Here is a 16,907-nt window from a genome sequence, read left to right as displayed (position 1 = left end):
CTAGAGTTTAGGATAATGCTTGCTGTTTTTTATTTCAAAATCTTATACATGGATTATCAGCTGTTCAGGATGCTGTTTTGGTCCCAGTTTTTAACACCATGTCATATATACAGCCACCAATACAACTCATAAGATTCTTATTTATTTAAAGTCAGTTAGAAACATAAAAAAGTCAGATAGTGATGGCATTTTCAACTGACCCATGGAGCTAACGTTAGCCTAACTACTGCGGATCATAAATCTAACAAAGACAGGTGTCATTATACAGTAGTTGGCAAAATGCACCATTACTGGCTTGAAATGAAAAAACCTGCTCTGCCTCCCTCTGAAATTATGGATCTGTTGTTTCAAATATCAATAAGAATCCTGATAGGTAAATCTGCCATATCATAGTGAACTGCTCATGTGTCGGGAGAGGATGGAAATCTTTACAGGCGTAGAAAAAGTTTTTGGCAAGCAGTCAATTACCTTCCAATAATAATGAAGAACACTGAATAAGATATATGGTAATCCTTGGAGGTGGGGTAACATCTTTTACCTTCATTTTCATTTGCTTGTGCAAAGTTGGAATTAGGTGGTTAGTGAAGCCTGACTGTCAGACGCTAGCCAAGTTTCCATAAAATAATGCCGTCTATGTCATTATTAATGAAAATGGGGAAATATATTATATTCCGTATTGCCATGTAATGTAAAAGCTGGAGATTAATTAAATTGCCCAGGTTTAGTCTCTCTGTGCACCTTGTGCTACATGATATATGGAACCTCTGGGATAATAAAGAACAACAGGAGCAAAGCACTCACCAAGATAAGAGTAACTGGATGACGGATCACCCCCTGATCGAAGGGAAGAAAGTCAATAAGAGTAAGAGAAAGTTCAAGTGAACCGGTTGGATGTGTGTTTAGTTGAGGCCAATCTTTTTGCATCACTTACCGTCAACAGCAAAGCCATAGACATGTACCTGGTGGTGTGTTTTTTCCCAGCACAGAGGCAAAAACAAGCTGCAGAATAGATAAAGAATGGACATTACCATCTTTTTCTTGGCTTTAACAATATCAAGTCCCAAATGCATAACTCCTCCGCTGCACCAGACGACATTAGCTTCAAAGGGGGAATGATAATATGCAGGAGTGTTTGATGCTGCAATCACACAATTAGCTCTTAGCCAGCTAATGGGACTGAACACGGTCTGGATGTGACATCAATGTTGACTGTCAAGTTGCAGTTGACATTAAGAGCAGTTTGAAATCCAATCAAAGCAATCAGACTTATGTGTGTGCATCCTGAAAACCGGCAACATCATGACTGGCCCATTGATAATGAAAGTGGTGTTTAATAACTCTGGACTACGCTAATTACAAAGTCAGATCTGCATGGGCAGTTTTTCCTCTACTGCTATAAAAGTATGAATATGATATGTAAATGAAAGATTTTTTTTCACTCTTTAATGATGCAAATGTGGGACACCATCCTTTGGGAAACCAATGAAATTGATGGTGCATTTCAATTTGCTTGTGATTCTATGTTCTCCAGCCAATTAGGCTAGCCACTCTGCGCAGTCCAACTTAGGATAACCTTCAAATTCAGTGGATGTGAGCATTACATAAACATTGCTGACGGGGTAGAAGTAGGAGGTATATTTGACAAAACTGCCCAGCCTGCGTTTTTCCTCTCCTTTGCCCTATTTATTTTCTTCTTTATTTTAGGAGATGATGAAACCCACCATGGCATTGATGGGGTCTTTTAGATCACAGCCAGCAATCAAGTATTATTAGATTTTTCTGAGCTCAGTTGACACTACTTTTTATCAGTTTTCAGCAGAGAATAACTATGGTCCTCTTATTAATTCTTAGTTTAAGTCAGTTTTTTTACAACAGTGGACCCGAATGACTATGTGTAATGTAAAGGGGATGCTCTTGGTGTGACAAATCAACAGAGAATTGTCATTTGGCTTTTCAGTTCCTCTAAGCTCAGAGCTTAATAATGTTTTTTCAGCGTATTGTTCGGATTTTAGGGCCTGCAGCTCTCAGTCACACTCTTCTTATAATGTCAATTTTGGCTGCAGCTGTTTTAAGCAAAACGGCTTTGATAAACTCACCATACGCTACCTGCACAGCACACAAACAGCTGACAGATGACATTAGTGACTAGCTGGTGAACATGATGAAGCATTTGGCTGCTTCATAGCCAGATATTTCAAATAGGAGTCAGGGGAGACTCAAAACGGCTAAGAGGAGAGTGAATATTGCACTACGTTAGGGGGCCAGAAGAGAGTTCTGCATGGGACTCGGATGAAAGAATTGTCCGTCACAAGATAATCCAACACAAGCGTTACGTGATAAACCGGCCCAAACCCAACCCGCCACGACCCCTTGTCAGGACAGGGTTTAGATCAGGTCGCTAAACGCTAGGCCAAACTTGACTCCATATCATTAATGTTACTTCGTATCAGCTGGATGTATAAATAGGCAACTTTTTGCTAACTAGTTCACCATATCAACTAAAAGAGCATGTTAGTGCTGTCTTCACAACTTGTTGCCCACTGTCCTCTAGCAGCATAAAAATGTACTTGCACGTCAATGTACTGGCACGTCAATGTACTGGCACGTCAAAACGACTTAAGCCGTTACCTTGGCATGCCTACATTTTAAGTGTTACGGATGTTGCCAAGACATTTTGAATGAGTTGTTCACCTTGATATATTTGAGTTACATACAGCAAACAATTGTATGACAGCATAGTTCACGCTAGCTAACCAGCTTTATTTTCAAACAAAGCTAATGGTATCCATGGACAACAATAGGCCATCTCAACTTTTTAAAACAACCTAACCGCAGCATGATGTCTTTGGTTGATATCCAGGGCTTCACAGGGCGTGGTAGACAGTGCACTGTGACAGCACTGTTGGGTGTGCTAACAGGTGTGACCGAGAACCACACCTCAGCCTTCGTGTTGATTTTGGCTGCAGTTCACAACAAATCAGGTGTTATGATGACTGACGCAGGGTTGTGCGGGAAAGTCACTTCGGTGGCACATTGTGTTCAACACTCCATTATGTTTTATCTGATCGCCATTAGGTTATGCATGACGTTGCATTTCTCAAGTCGATCCCTCCTGTTCACAAAGCCTGTGGTAGTCACAGAGCCAACAACATGGCAGATCGACACATGATAGTGATGCAAGTCAATCCACAGGAGGATGAAAAAGTGACAAAGCAACACCTTATTAATTACCGGAGGAGCCAAGGATCAAACCGCGGATCTTCCAAAAGGAGGACGACCTGCTCTACCTCTGATCCACAGCTGCTCCATGTCCTTCTCACTCTCTCGGGCGGCATTACGATGCCTTTGCTTGGTCCGGTGTGAATAAACAAAGCAAGTGCAAAAGCAGAACTACTTTGTGCAGTTCTCACCGCTGCAGCCTAAACACACTCACCACACTCACATGGATGGGAGGACTGGCCTTTCTGCAGCAATACCTGATTTGGAGTGAATGCAGCCTTAATCACCCTTTTCGCAAACTGTATTCACACAGTTGGTGCTGGTGTTTGTATCAATATGTTTTTATCAGTTTGTTTTAGTGGATTGGCTGTTGATCTCACATCCTAGATCTCCACGCTAAACTGTCACCTTACCTTTTATCTCCTCTAACTGTGTGACCGAATTATGAAAAGACAGATGCACTCTTCTGTTTTCTTTTATTGCTCTCACATGCCTTTGCTTCTGTCAGACTTAGCACAGGAGAAGTTCTTAAAAAAGTCATTTCATGTTGCTAATTCCCCCAGAAAAAAATCCCTTCCAATTAGTGAAGTGTAGTCACAGCTCACTATGTCACAACACAGTCTTGCATGTGGTGACAGTAAGAACATAGTGGCTGGCCTGCCGCCGTTATCACTGTCACAGCTGAATTCACGACGCCACTAAGGACGGGGAGGTTGAAGCCTGCGAGCACAAAACAGTTTCAGTGAAAGCACTGTACAGTCTCAAGCCATATTGACTGCACACTGCTCTCTATAATTGAAATCACCATGCACCCACTGTGTTCTCAAGTGAAAAAAGAAAAGAAAGAAAAGCCGTATATAACACAAACAGAAAATCAGAATACACTTCTTGGTATTCCAACTGAGTGGCTGACACAAAAAAGAAGTCATGTGGCAAGAAAAGCCTTTAGAAGGATATTGCTCCGCAGAGAGTAGAACGCTTACGCATCAGTGCTTTCAAAAGACCTGTGATGTGAGACACATGCTTGTTTGTGTTGCAGCAGCAAAATTAATGTTAAAGATTTATGGCATCCAAAACGGATTTCCTCTGTCATGTGCCCTGACATTATCAGGATGCTGCGCAGGATGCTGCTCTTGCCAACAGCTTGTGTGGGACAGGAAAAATCAGATTAGCTCTTGTTATCAGCTCTTCCAAGCCTCACGTGCCAGACAGGCACTTTAACAAGAACACTCTTGTGAACAAATGTAAAATGCGTGTATGAGCAAAGCAATATTTTGATTCTAAAGAATACATTTATGAGCGGGAAAATACAATTAAAACAATAAGCATGTCTGTATGAGGATTCATGATAATGTTTCATACAAACAGAAACATCTTGCTCTTGTTCTATCACAGAGTTGGATTAGCAAAATAGACAAATTATTTTATTTTTTTTACACACAGAACAAAAACATAAACGCATCACTTTTGATTTTGCTCCAATTTTTCAAGAGCTGAAATCAAAGATCTTTGACTTTTACACAAAAAGCCTGTTGCTGTCAAATTCAGTTCGAATCCTTATTTAAATCTGTGTTAGTAAGCACTTCTCATTGCTGAGATAATCCATCCACCTGACAGGTGCAGCATATCAAGATACTGATTAAGATGGCATGATTATTACACAGGTGTGCTTTAGGCTGGTCAAAATAAAAGGCCACTCTAAAATGTGCAGTGTTATCACACAGCACAATGCCACAGATGTCGCGAGAGGGTGTGCAATTGGCATGCTGACTGCAGAAACGCCCACCAGAGATGTTGCCCGTCAATTGGATGTTCATGTCTCTACCATAAGCCATTTCCAGAGTCCTTTTGGAGAATTTGGCATTACATCCAACCTGCCTCACAACTGCAGACCACATGATCATCTGAGACCAGCCACCTGGACAGCTTATGCAACAGTTGGTTTGGATATCCAAAGAATTTCTGCACAAACCGTTAGAAACCTCAGGGAAGCTCCTCTGCGTGCTCGTAGTCCTCACCCGAGTCTTGACCTCACCCGTGTCTTGACCTCACTGGAGTTTGTCGTCATAACTGGGTGGGAAAATGTTCACCTTGGAGTGTTCTGTTTACGGATGAATCCCTGTTTTCACTTTACCAGCTAGATGGCAGAGTCATGTTGGTGACCGATTTTGTGATGTCAACGCTGTGAATAGAGTGGCCCATGGTGGGGGTGGGGATATGGTACAGGCAGGCCAATGTTACGGACAACACAAGTGCATTATATTGATGTTCTGAATGCACAGAAATACCGTGATGAGATCCTGAGGCCCCTTGTTGTACCATTCATCCACTTCCATCACTTCATGTTGTTGCAGGAATATGGAAGTCCCCATGTTGCAAGGATTCTGCCCCCACACCCTTTCTCAAGTTAAATCTGAACATTTTTGAGTGGCTGTTAATTGTGTCCAGCCTAAGGCACATCTGTGCAATAATCACATTGTCTAATCTAAAGGAGAAGTGCCCACTAACACAGATTTAAACACATTTTTGAACAGAATTTGAGCAGAATAAGCCTTGTGTACATAGAAAAAGTCCTAGATCTTTGATTTGAGCTCATGGAAAATTGGAGTAGAAACAAGTGTGGCATTTATATTTTTGTTCAGTTTATATAACACTGGTTGCTTTCTGCAAAACGGGTTCACATATTACTGCTCTTTTAAACTTTAATATCCAGAACTCTTTTTTGAACTTGCTGTTCAGTTCAAGTTAACTTTATTGGCAAAGTAAGTTCAAGCATGCCAGGACTTTGAGGCTCAGTGTATCTACACTCGGCGCCATGGTCAATATTGTGCAAGTACAAGATCCAGTATTTATGTTATTGTTGGACAGTTTCTGTAGGAAAACAAAAGACAAAACAAGAGTAATCATTTTTTTACCCAGTAGTGCAAAAACAATGATAGACACTTGTGGAAGTGAGATGTTATGTTTGGCAGCCTGTTTGATCAATGATAGATATCATGATCGAGGTGTCAGGCAGGAGTGGATTTTTCTTTTGGTTTCCTCATTCTCAAGAATCTCCCGTTAAGGCGTCAAAGTACCACAGCAGAATTGATCTGCACGTCTTCACAAATTCTGCGGTGCTAAAAGCCTGATTATGAAGGGACTACTCAAAGAGCTCCCTGGTAAATTATTGCAGCTGGCCAGTGTCTTAGCATTTAGCTCGCCAGCTGCAATTACTTACCAGCGGGAATATGCTTGCGGTAGTCAGTGACAGTATAGTCTGACATACGGAATGTACAGCGCTGTACATACATCGATATTGTGATATGAGAGTAACTGAGTGGATGAGAGTAGTGTTTCCCTGTGTTTTAGAGACTGCATTACAGTAAAGTGATGTCATTTTCTCACCTAATGAAACTGTTCTAGCTGTCCTATTATTTGCCTTTACCTTTCTAATCGTTTTACACAATACTGATGGTTATTCATTAAAAAAAATCTCTGTTTAAATATTTTCAAGCGCCAATCATCAACCCTGTGATATTGATGTATTTGACTGAAAATAATGTGGTATTTTATTCTTTATCCAGATACTGTCGAGCTCTAACTCAAAGTGTATTTACTGTTTTACTAAAGAAGACAGTCAATGAGGACCAGGACTGTAATGTATGATGAATACCAAGTATATTATGTATTTAGCCCCTGGTTACAGTGGGCTGCATTCGCTGCCACAAATGCGGGACAAAATGAAGGTATAATTTATTTACATACAGTAGAGCCATACTTAGCCAAGTGGGCTAATATGTAATATGTGCTTCAGTGCTCTTTACATCTGGCTCTTGTCTTGGATGCTCATACAGAGAAATGTGTCGCTGAACTATTTGCACAATGTCATTTCGGAAAATCTAAATATTAATGGATATCAATGCTCTCTCTACAGTCCAAAAGCTACATGTGCAGCAGCCAGGGGAGTGTACTGTGCTTCACCATCGATTTTGGATCAGGCTTCACCTGCTCTAAAGGCACTTCAAAGGTGAAGTATTACTGAGTTCACTTCACTGTTGGCATCCTGGTGCTGTGCTGTTCTTCCCTTGTTAGTTCCTGAGACTACAGCTGTATGGTACTTGGGTACAGATGTCTCTAATTTTCCACTGTGGACTTTCCGGAATAAAGTGGAGAGCCACTGTATTTAAGAGAATGGTATGATACTGTTATTAAAGGCACATTTTGAGATTATTTTGGCAGCCTTGCTACGTTTTGAGTGGGTAAATGTTCTGTTCAGTAAGCCACAGCAATAATGTTAAAGCACTGATTTCCAAAGCACTCATACTTTTCCTCAAAGTACTATTTCACATTAAAATGTCAGCTCTTGATCATGCAGGTCTCTCTGTAGTAAGACATGGTATTTAAATACTGTGCTCATTATTAAAATCCATGTGCCGCTGCCTTTTCATAATCCCCCTCCCTCCCTTGTAGACCGCAATTTGGCGATATAAGTTCTCTCAACTTAAAGGCTCCTCTGATGACGGGAAAACCAGGGTAAAACTCCTTTTCAAGAATGCTGAGAGCAACCAAATAGAGATGAAGGTAATGAAATGTTTTTACATCAAAATGTAAGGTACCTATTGGGCTTTATTTTATTTTATTTGAGTCCAGTTATTGCTCACCAATGAGCACCAACGGGCAAATTTTTCTCAACGTCTAGTGAATAATTCCTCTCAAGTGTCTGGTAACTAGTGTAGTAAATGCAGATTTTTTGGTTTGAAAATGTAATGTCAAGTCTGAATATCATGCACTAATTGATGTGTCTCCTTGTTCTTCTTCCAGGAACTAGAGTTTGCTAATCTGACAGCCGTCCTTCACTGTATTCATTCCTTTATCGCTGCCAAAGTGGCCTCCATGGACCCTCTCTTTATGTGCAGTCAAAACTTCCCCGGAAATCACATGAACAGTTAAGAAGACCCGTCCTCATCGTCATGTGCACCTGTGGCAAATCAGCAGTATTTTATGCACAGAGCAAATTGTTATGTATATCCTGTTCTTGCTATTTTTGTACAAACCACAGATAAAATAAATATTTGTAAAGCTAGATAACGTATGAATTAATGGCGGAAGGACGATGTTTAATTTCTGACGAGGAGGAAAAACACAATCCAAACGGGTTCACAGTTCTTCCATTTCTTTCATATTTTATCGCTCATTACATAATGTACTTGTTCTGATCGGAGGTTACTTGTTTACTTGTCACTATGAAAGGCAGCACCTGTGCTACCATATGGTGTAACTGCCACCCATTTGACAGCAGGACACGAATCGCCAAACACGGCAACTGCCACTTTTTTTAATGGAACATTTCCGCTGATACTGTATCTATGATTCTAATGAGTACTGTTCATTTCAACAGAAATAATGAATCTGATGCCGGCTTACTGTCATGGGGGGAATTCACATTTGCCCTTCTGACATGGATTTTCTTTCCTTCAAATTCACTGATGAATAGTAATGAAAAAGCTAACCTTTCCCGTTCCCAGTTTTCTCTGGTCTGTTTACCTTTCTTTTATCCTGTCTGTGACCACAAACACCTCCAAATATTCACTGAATTGAATCAACACTTGTCTGATATAGTCCCAACTACAATAAAAAGGCAACATTCTCACTTCCAACTTGTCAAATACAGGCGCTTGATCAGGACCCCTTGCCATCACATTTTTAACACCATGAGCACCCGTTAGGTATTATTTTTCAACTTGCAGGCTAGGCAACAAAGCTACTTGATTAGGTTTAGGAAAAGAACGGGGTTTGGGTAAAAATAAGTATGATTGTTACGATACTTACGTATGTGTGATTAGTGAAGTACAATAAATACAGTAAATGGGTATGTGTATGTAATAAATCAACATTGACTTCTGGTTTCACACCGGGACGTAACAGCAGTCTTTTGGGTGAATGTCCTGTGTTTGTTTGACCCATCCATCCATTGGGACCTCCTCCCTACGCAGACTTTGTTGCCCATCTTACAACGTATCTCACGGCGCCATGGTCGCAGCATCTTATACAGATGTTATAGGGTCCCTTGTGCGTTGTTATCAAAGGCTAAGGGACACGGACCATGCTGTCATATTTGACGAGTTGGTAGTGACAATGGGTTGTGACATCATCAGGGTTATTTTCTTGGCTTAGATCAAATTGTATGATGTTTGTGCTATTGTGGCCATCTTTTGTATCTAATAAAGAAAAAATGCCTGAGTTTCCAATCTCTCTGACCAATTTAAAGTATTGTTAGAGATCCACTTTAATCAACCCCCATGATAATACAGTGAAAGTACTGTATGTCTATAGTTGCTTTATGTGATGATTTTAGTGTGAAAATGAATATTTGCTGTGTTTTCAATACATTTTTCATGAAGCACTGCAACTGCCTGTCATGGGAGACATTTCAGGTTCATGTGGGTTTGTACATCTACTTTGAAGGGGTGGCACTGGATGTAACTTTAGCCCAGTCACTGACCTGCAAATCACCTGCTTAGGCGATAAGATGATAAGCCTGTTGGCTACTGAACGCAAAATGTAAGTTGACGCTCTTAATGTTTGCTTGATTTCTGATTTCAATTGATGAACATGTCCCAATAATTGTGTTACTACCTCTGCTAAGGAGGTTGTTTTCTGTTTGGTTTATTTGTCTGTTTGTCAGCAGGAAAACTACTGATCTAGTTTTTCATTTGCCCTCAAGTCTTCATTCTAAGATAAGATATATAACCTTTATTTAACCAGGTTTGTCCCATTGAGATCCAAGATCTCTTTTGCAAGGGAGACCTGGCCAAGAATGACAGCACATGAAGTTTCAACACAATGTCACAAAACGCAAAAAGAAACAAACAATTAGAATACAATAACAATTGAATTTTCAAAAAAAATTAGTTAAAAGAATTTACAAGATTAATTTAAACATTTGCACTCAATTAAAACATTTGCACTCCTGAAACCTGGATGTAATGCAGTTTATCTTGGACTTGAATACATTCAGAGATACCAGACTTTGGAGTTTAAGCAAAGATACCTTTGTTAACTATGTAACTTTCAGGAGGAAAAAAATGGGGGGGGGGGGGGGGTGTATTTCCAAAAATGTGGCACTAGTCATTTGGCACCTATTTAATATGGTTAGCTAAATCTGATGCTAAATGTATGTGCCTAGGTAACTTGTCATGGTAGTCAATGCTAAGTTGTTAATTTAAAACTTAACGATCAGCTTACATTAATCCTGATGTTTATTTATTTATTAACTTTGGATCAGAATATTCCCCTGCCTTCTGTCCTTTTTGCTGCTCATTACCGCTGTTTGCATCAGGGAGGAGTTTCCTTTAGTACAAGTCACAAGTTGCTTCTGGTCACTGAGTTGACTAACCTCAAAAGCATATCACACACATGTAAGTGTAACAACTTCACAGCCTGATACAACAGTAGCCTGTGCTCAGCGTTGCCAACTCACACGCAATGACTATGAGACTCAAGCAACTGACACTTTACACATGCTTTTACTCCACATGTCCTTTTTCTCACAAAGTGAAAAATAAACTCCAGGTTCCCTTTGCGAAGCTGTTGCATGTATGGGTAAAGGGTTAGTTTGAAAAGAACGGCCTTAAGGTAATTCTTAGGGAAGATAAGTTTAAAGTGAAACAACTTTTCATGGAGCTGTGTGAACCTTTTTCATTGCATCATTCTCCAACACACTGCTGATTTAAGTTAATGCACCCAATTCTGGCATCATCAGTTGATTAAAAGGGTTGTTCTCAGCTCTTTACTCTAGCATAGATGTTAGGCCCTACCTCCTAGTTGGCTCAGTATGCTTTTATCATCTATTGTTAAGCTGAATCAACCGTCCATGTTGCACTTAACTGCTCGAGTATCAAAAGACCAAAACTCTGCATATCGAGGAACGTTTGGGCGATGGATGGGATGGGTGTTTTGTATCCCATGTGAAACTAAATGTCAATGTTTTAACCCAAACCATGATTTTTTTCTCAACCTGACCAAATAGTTTTGTTGCCTAAACCTTATCAGATAGCTTTAGTTTTGTTTGAATTCACAACGGGACTCCCAGAGCGTTCAAAACAAAACTGTGTTTATTTACAACAGTCTGATGCCGGCTGCACACAATCTAACAGGCGGCTCTGCGGTGCATAATTGTGGCTTGGCAGTGGCATCATTGAACCAGTTAAGGAATTTAGATACCTGCTGCCTTAAGAAGGCGGTCACAACAATTAACTAAATAACACATGATTATTACTATAATTATAAACTATAAATAATATATTACTTTAAAATGATACTATAATTGAATAATTGCAAAGCATTATAAACCGCAAAACACAATTCAATGAATTAGCAGTATACTGTATATATACTGTTTATGCTACAATATCGTGACCAAAATAAATGGTCCGTGCCATGGCTGAGCATTTCTGCCTCAAAACAGCCATGTACCAATGAAATGCCGGAGACAGCAGGTCGTCATATCCCAATCCCTTCAACCTGTGGCTGGGGCATTCAAGAGCATAACTGGAAGCGGTGGTGGGCCAGGTGTGAGGCCAAATCCAGAGAAGAGTAGAACACCTTCCAGCTCCTCTTCAGAGATTTTTTTATTTTTACCTTTATGTTTGGAAACCATGTTAAACAAGATATTAATCATAGAGTATTTTTAAATGCTTTAACATGTGTCCGAAGGACATTAAGTGCATTAATCTGCATCCTTTATGCTATGATGTCTAGAGGTTGGCAAGTATGCTGATCGACTATACCTGTACATTGACCATGACCTACTAAATGCTTCAAAATTGAGATTGTCTGCTGAACTGTGTTTAAACAAGATTTCTGGATGTTGAAGAGTGATGATCCTGACCCCTGCATTAGGGAATGTGACACAAGGCCTACTCAAAAATGCACAGATAATGAATCTCACTCCAAACGTATTGAAAAGTTGCCTGCCATTGATGTCCTTTATTCATTCCCAAGCTATACTTTATTTCCTGATGTTTTTATGATGACTGTTCTGTTACTATCTGCCGTCATGTATGGATGTTGATGTTATGTGATATTATTTTATGCCCTTTGTACAGAACCCATTTCCTTATAGGCACAACAAAGGCTTCATTCATTCATTCATGGTGCATCACAAAGGACATGATCTCTCACTGGCTTCCAACTGGTGGATGACTGCAGGTTGTATTTAATGGGCACCCTGCCAAGCTGGAGGCGTTGCTGCAAGGAGACTGAACCCTGGCTTTCTGTAGCGATTTTAACCCTATATGCATCATTCACTCTGTGCTATTGCGATGGCAGATACTGTATTGCCATTAGCAGTGTAGCACTTTGATTAGAAAACAAGAACACAGACACCTCAAGGAAGAAACTCTGCATGGTTCTGATTAAACCTGTTTTCCCATTGAGGCAAAGTTCATTTTGAATTGAAGTTTGACAACCATCAATCATCTCACTGCTTGGAATCTTGAGAAGAACAATGGTTGTCAGTTTGAATTATAGGTACCTGCTTACATCGCATAGCTGCTTGAATCCCAGGGTCACATGTCACATAAAAATATTTTTTGTCAAGCTTCAGGGAATGCGTACATGCTCATATCGAAAAAAGAGCCGGCCAATCAGCACACTCAGTGGGTACTTGCAGTTGAGGGGAGAATGGGAGGGGGGAGTAAACCTCTTGTTCAAAACAAAAATGGCGGTTCTTAAGAAGTTAGCTTAGATGCTGCAATGGCATCAGATTTATCACGAACGGCGCTGAAGGCTTTTCTTGGTGGAAAGGATGTTTTCATTCTTCCCTTGACTGACTTTGGCAAGTTTGATAGACAGATGGTTCATCCAATCACCTGCCAGGTATGTTTTGAACGTGTATGCCCTTTCCCAAACAGCTTCCAATGAGGCCTTCTCAGATGGTTTAGTGTAAAAAAAACATCTGACAGGTCAAATGTTACATCTGTCATACCCTGATGTGTCATATTGTATAGTGTACATTAATTTACCCTGAAGGTTTGAATTACAATTCAAAAATACAGATTAGTTCGCTTCTAAGCATCAACACTTTAATAAATAACATGATTATGCACCTCGCAAGTATGATCTGTTATCGTAAAAATAAGGAATCACCTATATAGCATCACATTTACTATATTTATAGTGGCTTATTTAACTTGTGAAATGTCTGTTGCATAAGAAATACACCGTGAAATGTGTTATTTTAATTCAGTTTTATGATGGTGTCATAAGAGGTGTTGAAGTGCAGGAAAAATGTAATTTCCCTGACCATCTGTAACCTGTAGCCTCAGTAAGCTGAATACTAATTTGCAATGTGTGTCAGCTTCGACATTAACCATATATAGTGATTTTTTTAAAGGCATCATTAGGCAGCTTTGAGGAAATAAAAAAAGCAAGAATTCAGAGAGTGACTGCATATTGGTGAATGACCCAAGTTCCATCATTTTCTAGTAAGTCTAGTCCAAATGCAACAGCAGTCAGAAAGAGACTATCATCAAAACTGGCTTGAGGACATTTAATGAGATCAGAGGCGCTGCTTGCCAGCAGGCCATGCAGACAGCTTCTTTGGGCCCCAGGCCAGTAGGGGGCCCCTGAGGGCTGATAAACTTTAAACTATACCAGTAACAATGTACAAAGTGTGCAATGACAGAGACCTGACAGAAAAACTGCACAGTGCTAAACATGTATTGTGCCTGCATACAGTGCCTATAGAAAGTTACGATACCCTTTTGAAATAGTCACTTTTTGTTTTACAGGTGAATTTCCACAAGAATTTGACTGAACTCAAACAGTTATGCAAGGAAGAATGGGGAAATATTTCCCAATCTAGGTGCACAAAGCTGGTAGAGACATATCCAAACAGTCTAATGGCTGTAATTAAAGTAAAAGGTGCCTCCACAAAGTATTAGATCTGGGTACCCATCACTTTTCCAACCCTGCTATTCTAGTTTTTAATTTTATTCAATTTTAAAAAATTTGGAAAAATAAAACAATTCACTTGAATGTTGTAAGGCTAAATGTGTAAATCATCCATTTTTAATGTATTATCATTTCAGGCTTTAAAACAAAAAAAGTGACTATTTCAAAAGGGAATCATGACTTTCTATAGGCACTGCAGTAGATTGCACTCCTGTATTTTGTACATGTGTGAATTAAGCTTACGCATTCCCTGAGTATTTCTTAATTGTCTGCCTAATACCACACTGAGCACAAAATATTCAGATATAGGCCACACATTTTTCTTTAGATGTGACTCGCTTCATTCTCTATAAACTCTGAGATTCATCTGTTGAAGGTTTAGTCTGAAAAGTTTTACATTGAAACTAAGTCAGGCACCGTGACAACAAGAGTGCACAGAGAGCCGCAACTGTGCCTGCTGCTGAGGTCACTGCCGGCAGCAGCCCCCCCCCCACACACACACACACAAACACACACACACACAAACACACACACACACACACACAGCATCATCAAGTTGCATCAGCACCATGTCAAGCATGAATTTCAAGTACACTGCTCAACTGTCAATGGGCCGTGACTCTCACAGTTGACTCCACTGGCGGCATCGGACCCCGAATGCTTACTAAAGTATTTGTAATGAGAAGTTTCTAGGGCAACTTCAGGACCGCTGCCATATCCTTTCTCACTGTTAGTAGTCCCTACAGTCTGAATTTAAGACAAGACTGAAAACAGGCTCGCGAGGGCAGAGGCGCAGCGAAGGAAGCGGGACCACAAACCCATTAAAAGACTGCAATGGCTGCTGCTGATGCTCTTTTGTTTTATGTCCTTAAAGTAAAGTTTGACAGAAGGGTAGTGACAAGTCCAATGATTACAGTTTAAGCAAATACTAAACTGTTCAAAGGTTAGTAAGTTGAATTTTCAAAATCAATTAATTGCCTTGGAATTTCCGCAGTTTGTGAGATGGAGTAAATTTACAACAAGTTTTTGTATCAAGTACATTTTTGGTGAATATTAATTCAATTCAATTCAATTCAATTCAAATCAATTCAATTCAATTTTATTTATAGTGCCAAATCATAACATGAGTTCTCTCAGGACACTTTACAGAGAAGGTATAGCCCACACTCGATGACTTATTTATGATTTATGATTATGATTATGATTAAGATAGACCCAACAATTCCCCCGTAGAGTACGGTGGCAACGAAAACCTTCCCTATAACAGACAGGAACGTCAGACAGACCCAGCTCTGTGGAGGACGGACATCTGTCTGCACCGGTTGGGTAGGAAGAAAAGGAGAGAGAAAAGACGGACAGATGGACAGAGAGAGACAAGGACAGACACGAAGACAGAGAGACAGACACACTTCCAGAGATGCAAGCAACCAAAGAGTAACAGTAACTACATAACATTAACCTGCAAATTTAGTCTGACCATTGACTTCAAGATGAGGGAACTGGAAGTGCAAAAATGCTAACTCTACGGCACTATACGGTACATAGTGCCCACTTGTCTACTCCGAAATATTTTTTGTGATGCACGTTTGGATTTTGCTTTTGTCTTTTTCTCAAAAGTTAAGGTTAAAACTTCAATCTTCTGACAAATCTGACAGCAACTTAACATAAAGAAGTCCAAAGGACATGGTAATTCTTCTTATTCTAGCAATATACTTTAAAGTGGTGACAAAGCCAGGTGGTAATCACAGAGATGGCGATTTGTATTGGATGCACATGAGCTTTGTACAGTATTTAGTGAAATAAGATAATATAATATTTATAATAATAATAATGTAGTAGGCGACACGGTGGAGTGGTGGTTAGCACTGTCACCTCACAGCGAGATGGTTCTTGGGTTCCTTCTGTGTGGAGTTTGCATGTTCTCCCCGTGTCTGCGTGGGTTTTCTCCGGGTTCTCCGGTTCTCTCCCACAGTCCAAAGACATGCACGTGTTAGGTTCATTGATGACTCTAAATTGCCCGTAGGTGTGAATGGTCGTCTGTCTCTGTTCGTCTCTATGTGCCCTGTGATAGACTGGCGCCTGTCCAGGGTGTACCCCGCCTCACGCCCAATGTCAGCTAGGATCAGCTCCAGTGTCCCTAGGTTACACAGTCACATGCAAATAGGGCTTTGGTTATCCAATAATTCTGATCTTATTGCATTGATTGTCAGTTGCTCCTGGTCAACATTGTCAGTACACATACCTCAAATAAAATTTAAGAAAATGTTAATACACCTAATAGTTTCCCAGTGATGGATCACTGACAGATCCCTGTTTATAAATCAGTTACTATGTGCAAAAGAAATAAAGCACTGTGCCAATATTTGCTCTGTGACTGGTACGTCTGTATCATGTTCCAGGACTCAACAAGAATGCAAGTGGCTGAGATGATGGAGAGGGGGGAAAAAAAGTTAGTTTTCCTCCAAACCAGTCAACCAAGGACAAGAGAAGCACTGAAACTCTAGTGTGGGCTGGTTTACTTAACCTTGACAATGCGGCTCCCTGCTTTCACTGAATATATAAGGCGAGGTTTGCCGGTGCACAGCACAAAGATAAGTCTTTGTTGTTAATGTGAAAATCTATGACTCGTCTATTGTAAGCTGCTCACAAAAAATGACTTATTTTACTTTAATTTTCCTTTTAATGTTGCTCTGCATTATCCTCCCAAGGTTTTCATCTGAAGAAGCCAGACATTTGAACTGTAAGTCATT

General features: G+C 40.1%; 1 protein-coding gene across 1 annotated transcript in view; it reads left to right on the top strand.

Annotated features, from left to right (window-relative positions):
• sntg2 (syntrophin, gamma 2) overlaps positions 1–8,249 on the top strand; it is a gene marked incomplete at its 5' end in the record, with an annotated part of 78,575 nt that extends 70,326 nt beyond the window's left edge. Inside the window, 3 exons of the mRNA XM_083924702.1 lie at positions 7,136–7,228; positions 7,672–7,782; positions 8,023–8,249. Of these exons, the coding sequence (XP_083780828.1) occupies positions 7,136–7,228; positions 7,672–7,782; positions 8,023–8,151 (333 nt within the window). The 3' untranslated portion in view covers positions 8,152–8,249. The remainder of the gene's footprint in view (positions 1–7,135; positions 7,229–7,671; positions 7,783–8,022) is intronic.
• Positions 8,250–16,907: the final 8,658 nt, after the last annotated feature.

The sequence above is a fragment of the Echiichthys vipera genome (assembly GCF_963691815.1).
Source record: "Echiichthys vipera genome assembly, chromosome: 12".
Classification (NCBI taxonomy): domain Eukaryota; kingdom Metazoa; phylum Chordata; class Actinopteri; order Perciformes; family Trachinidae; genus Echiichthys; species Echiichthys vipera.
This window is presented reverse-complemented; position numbering and strand designations above follow the sequence as displayed.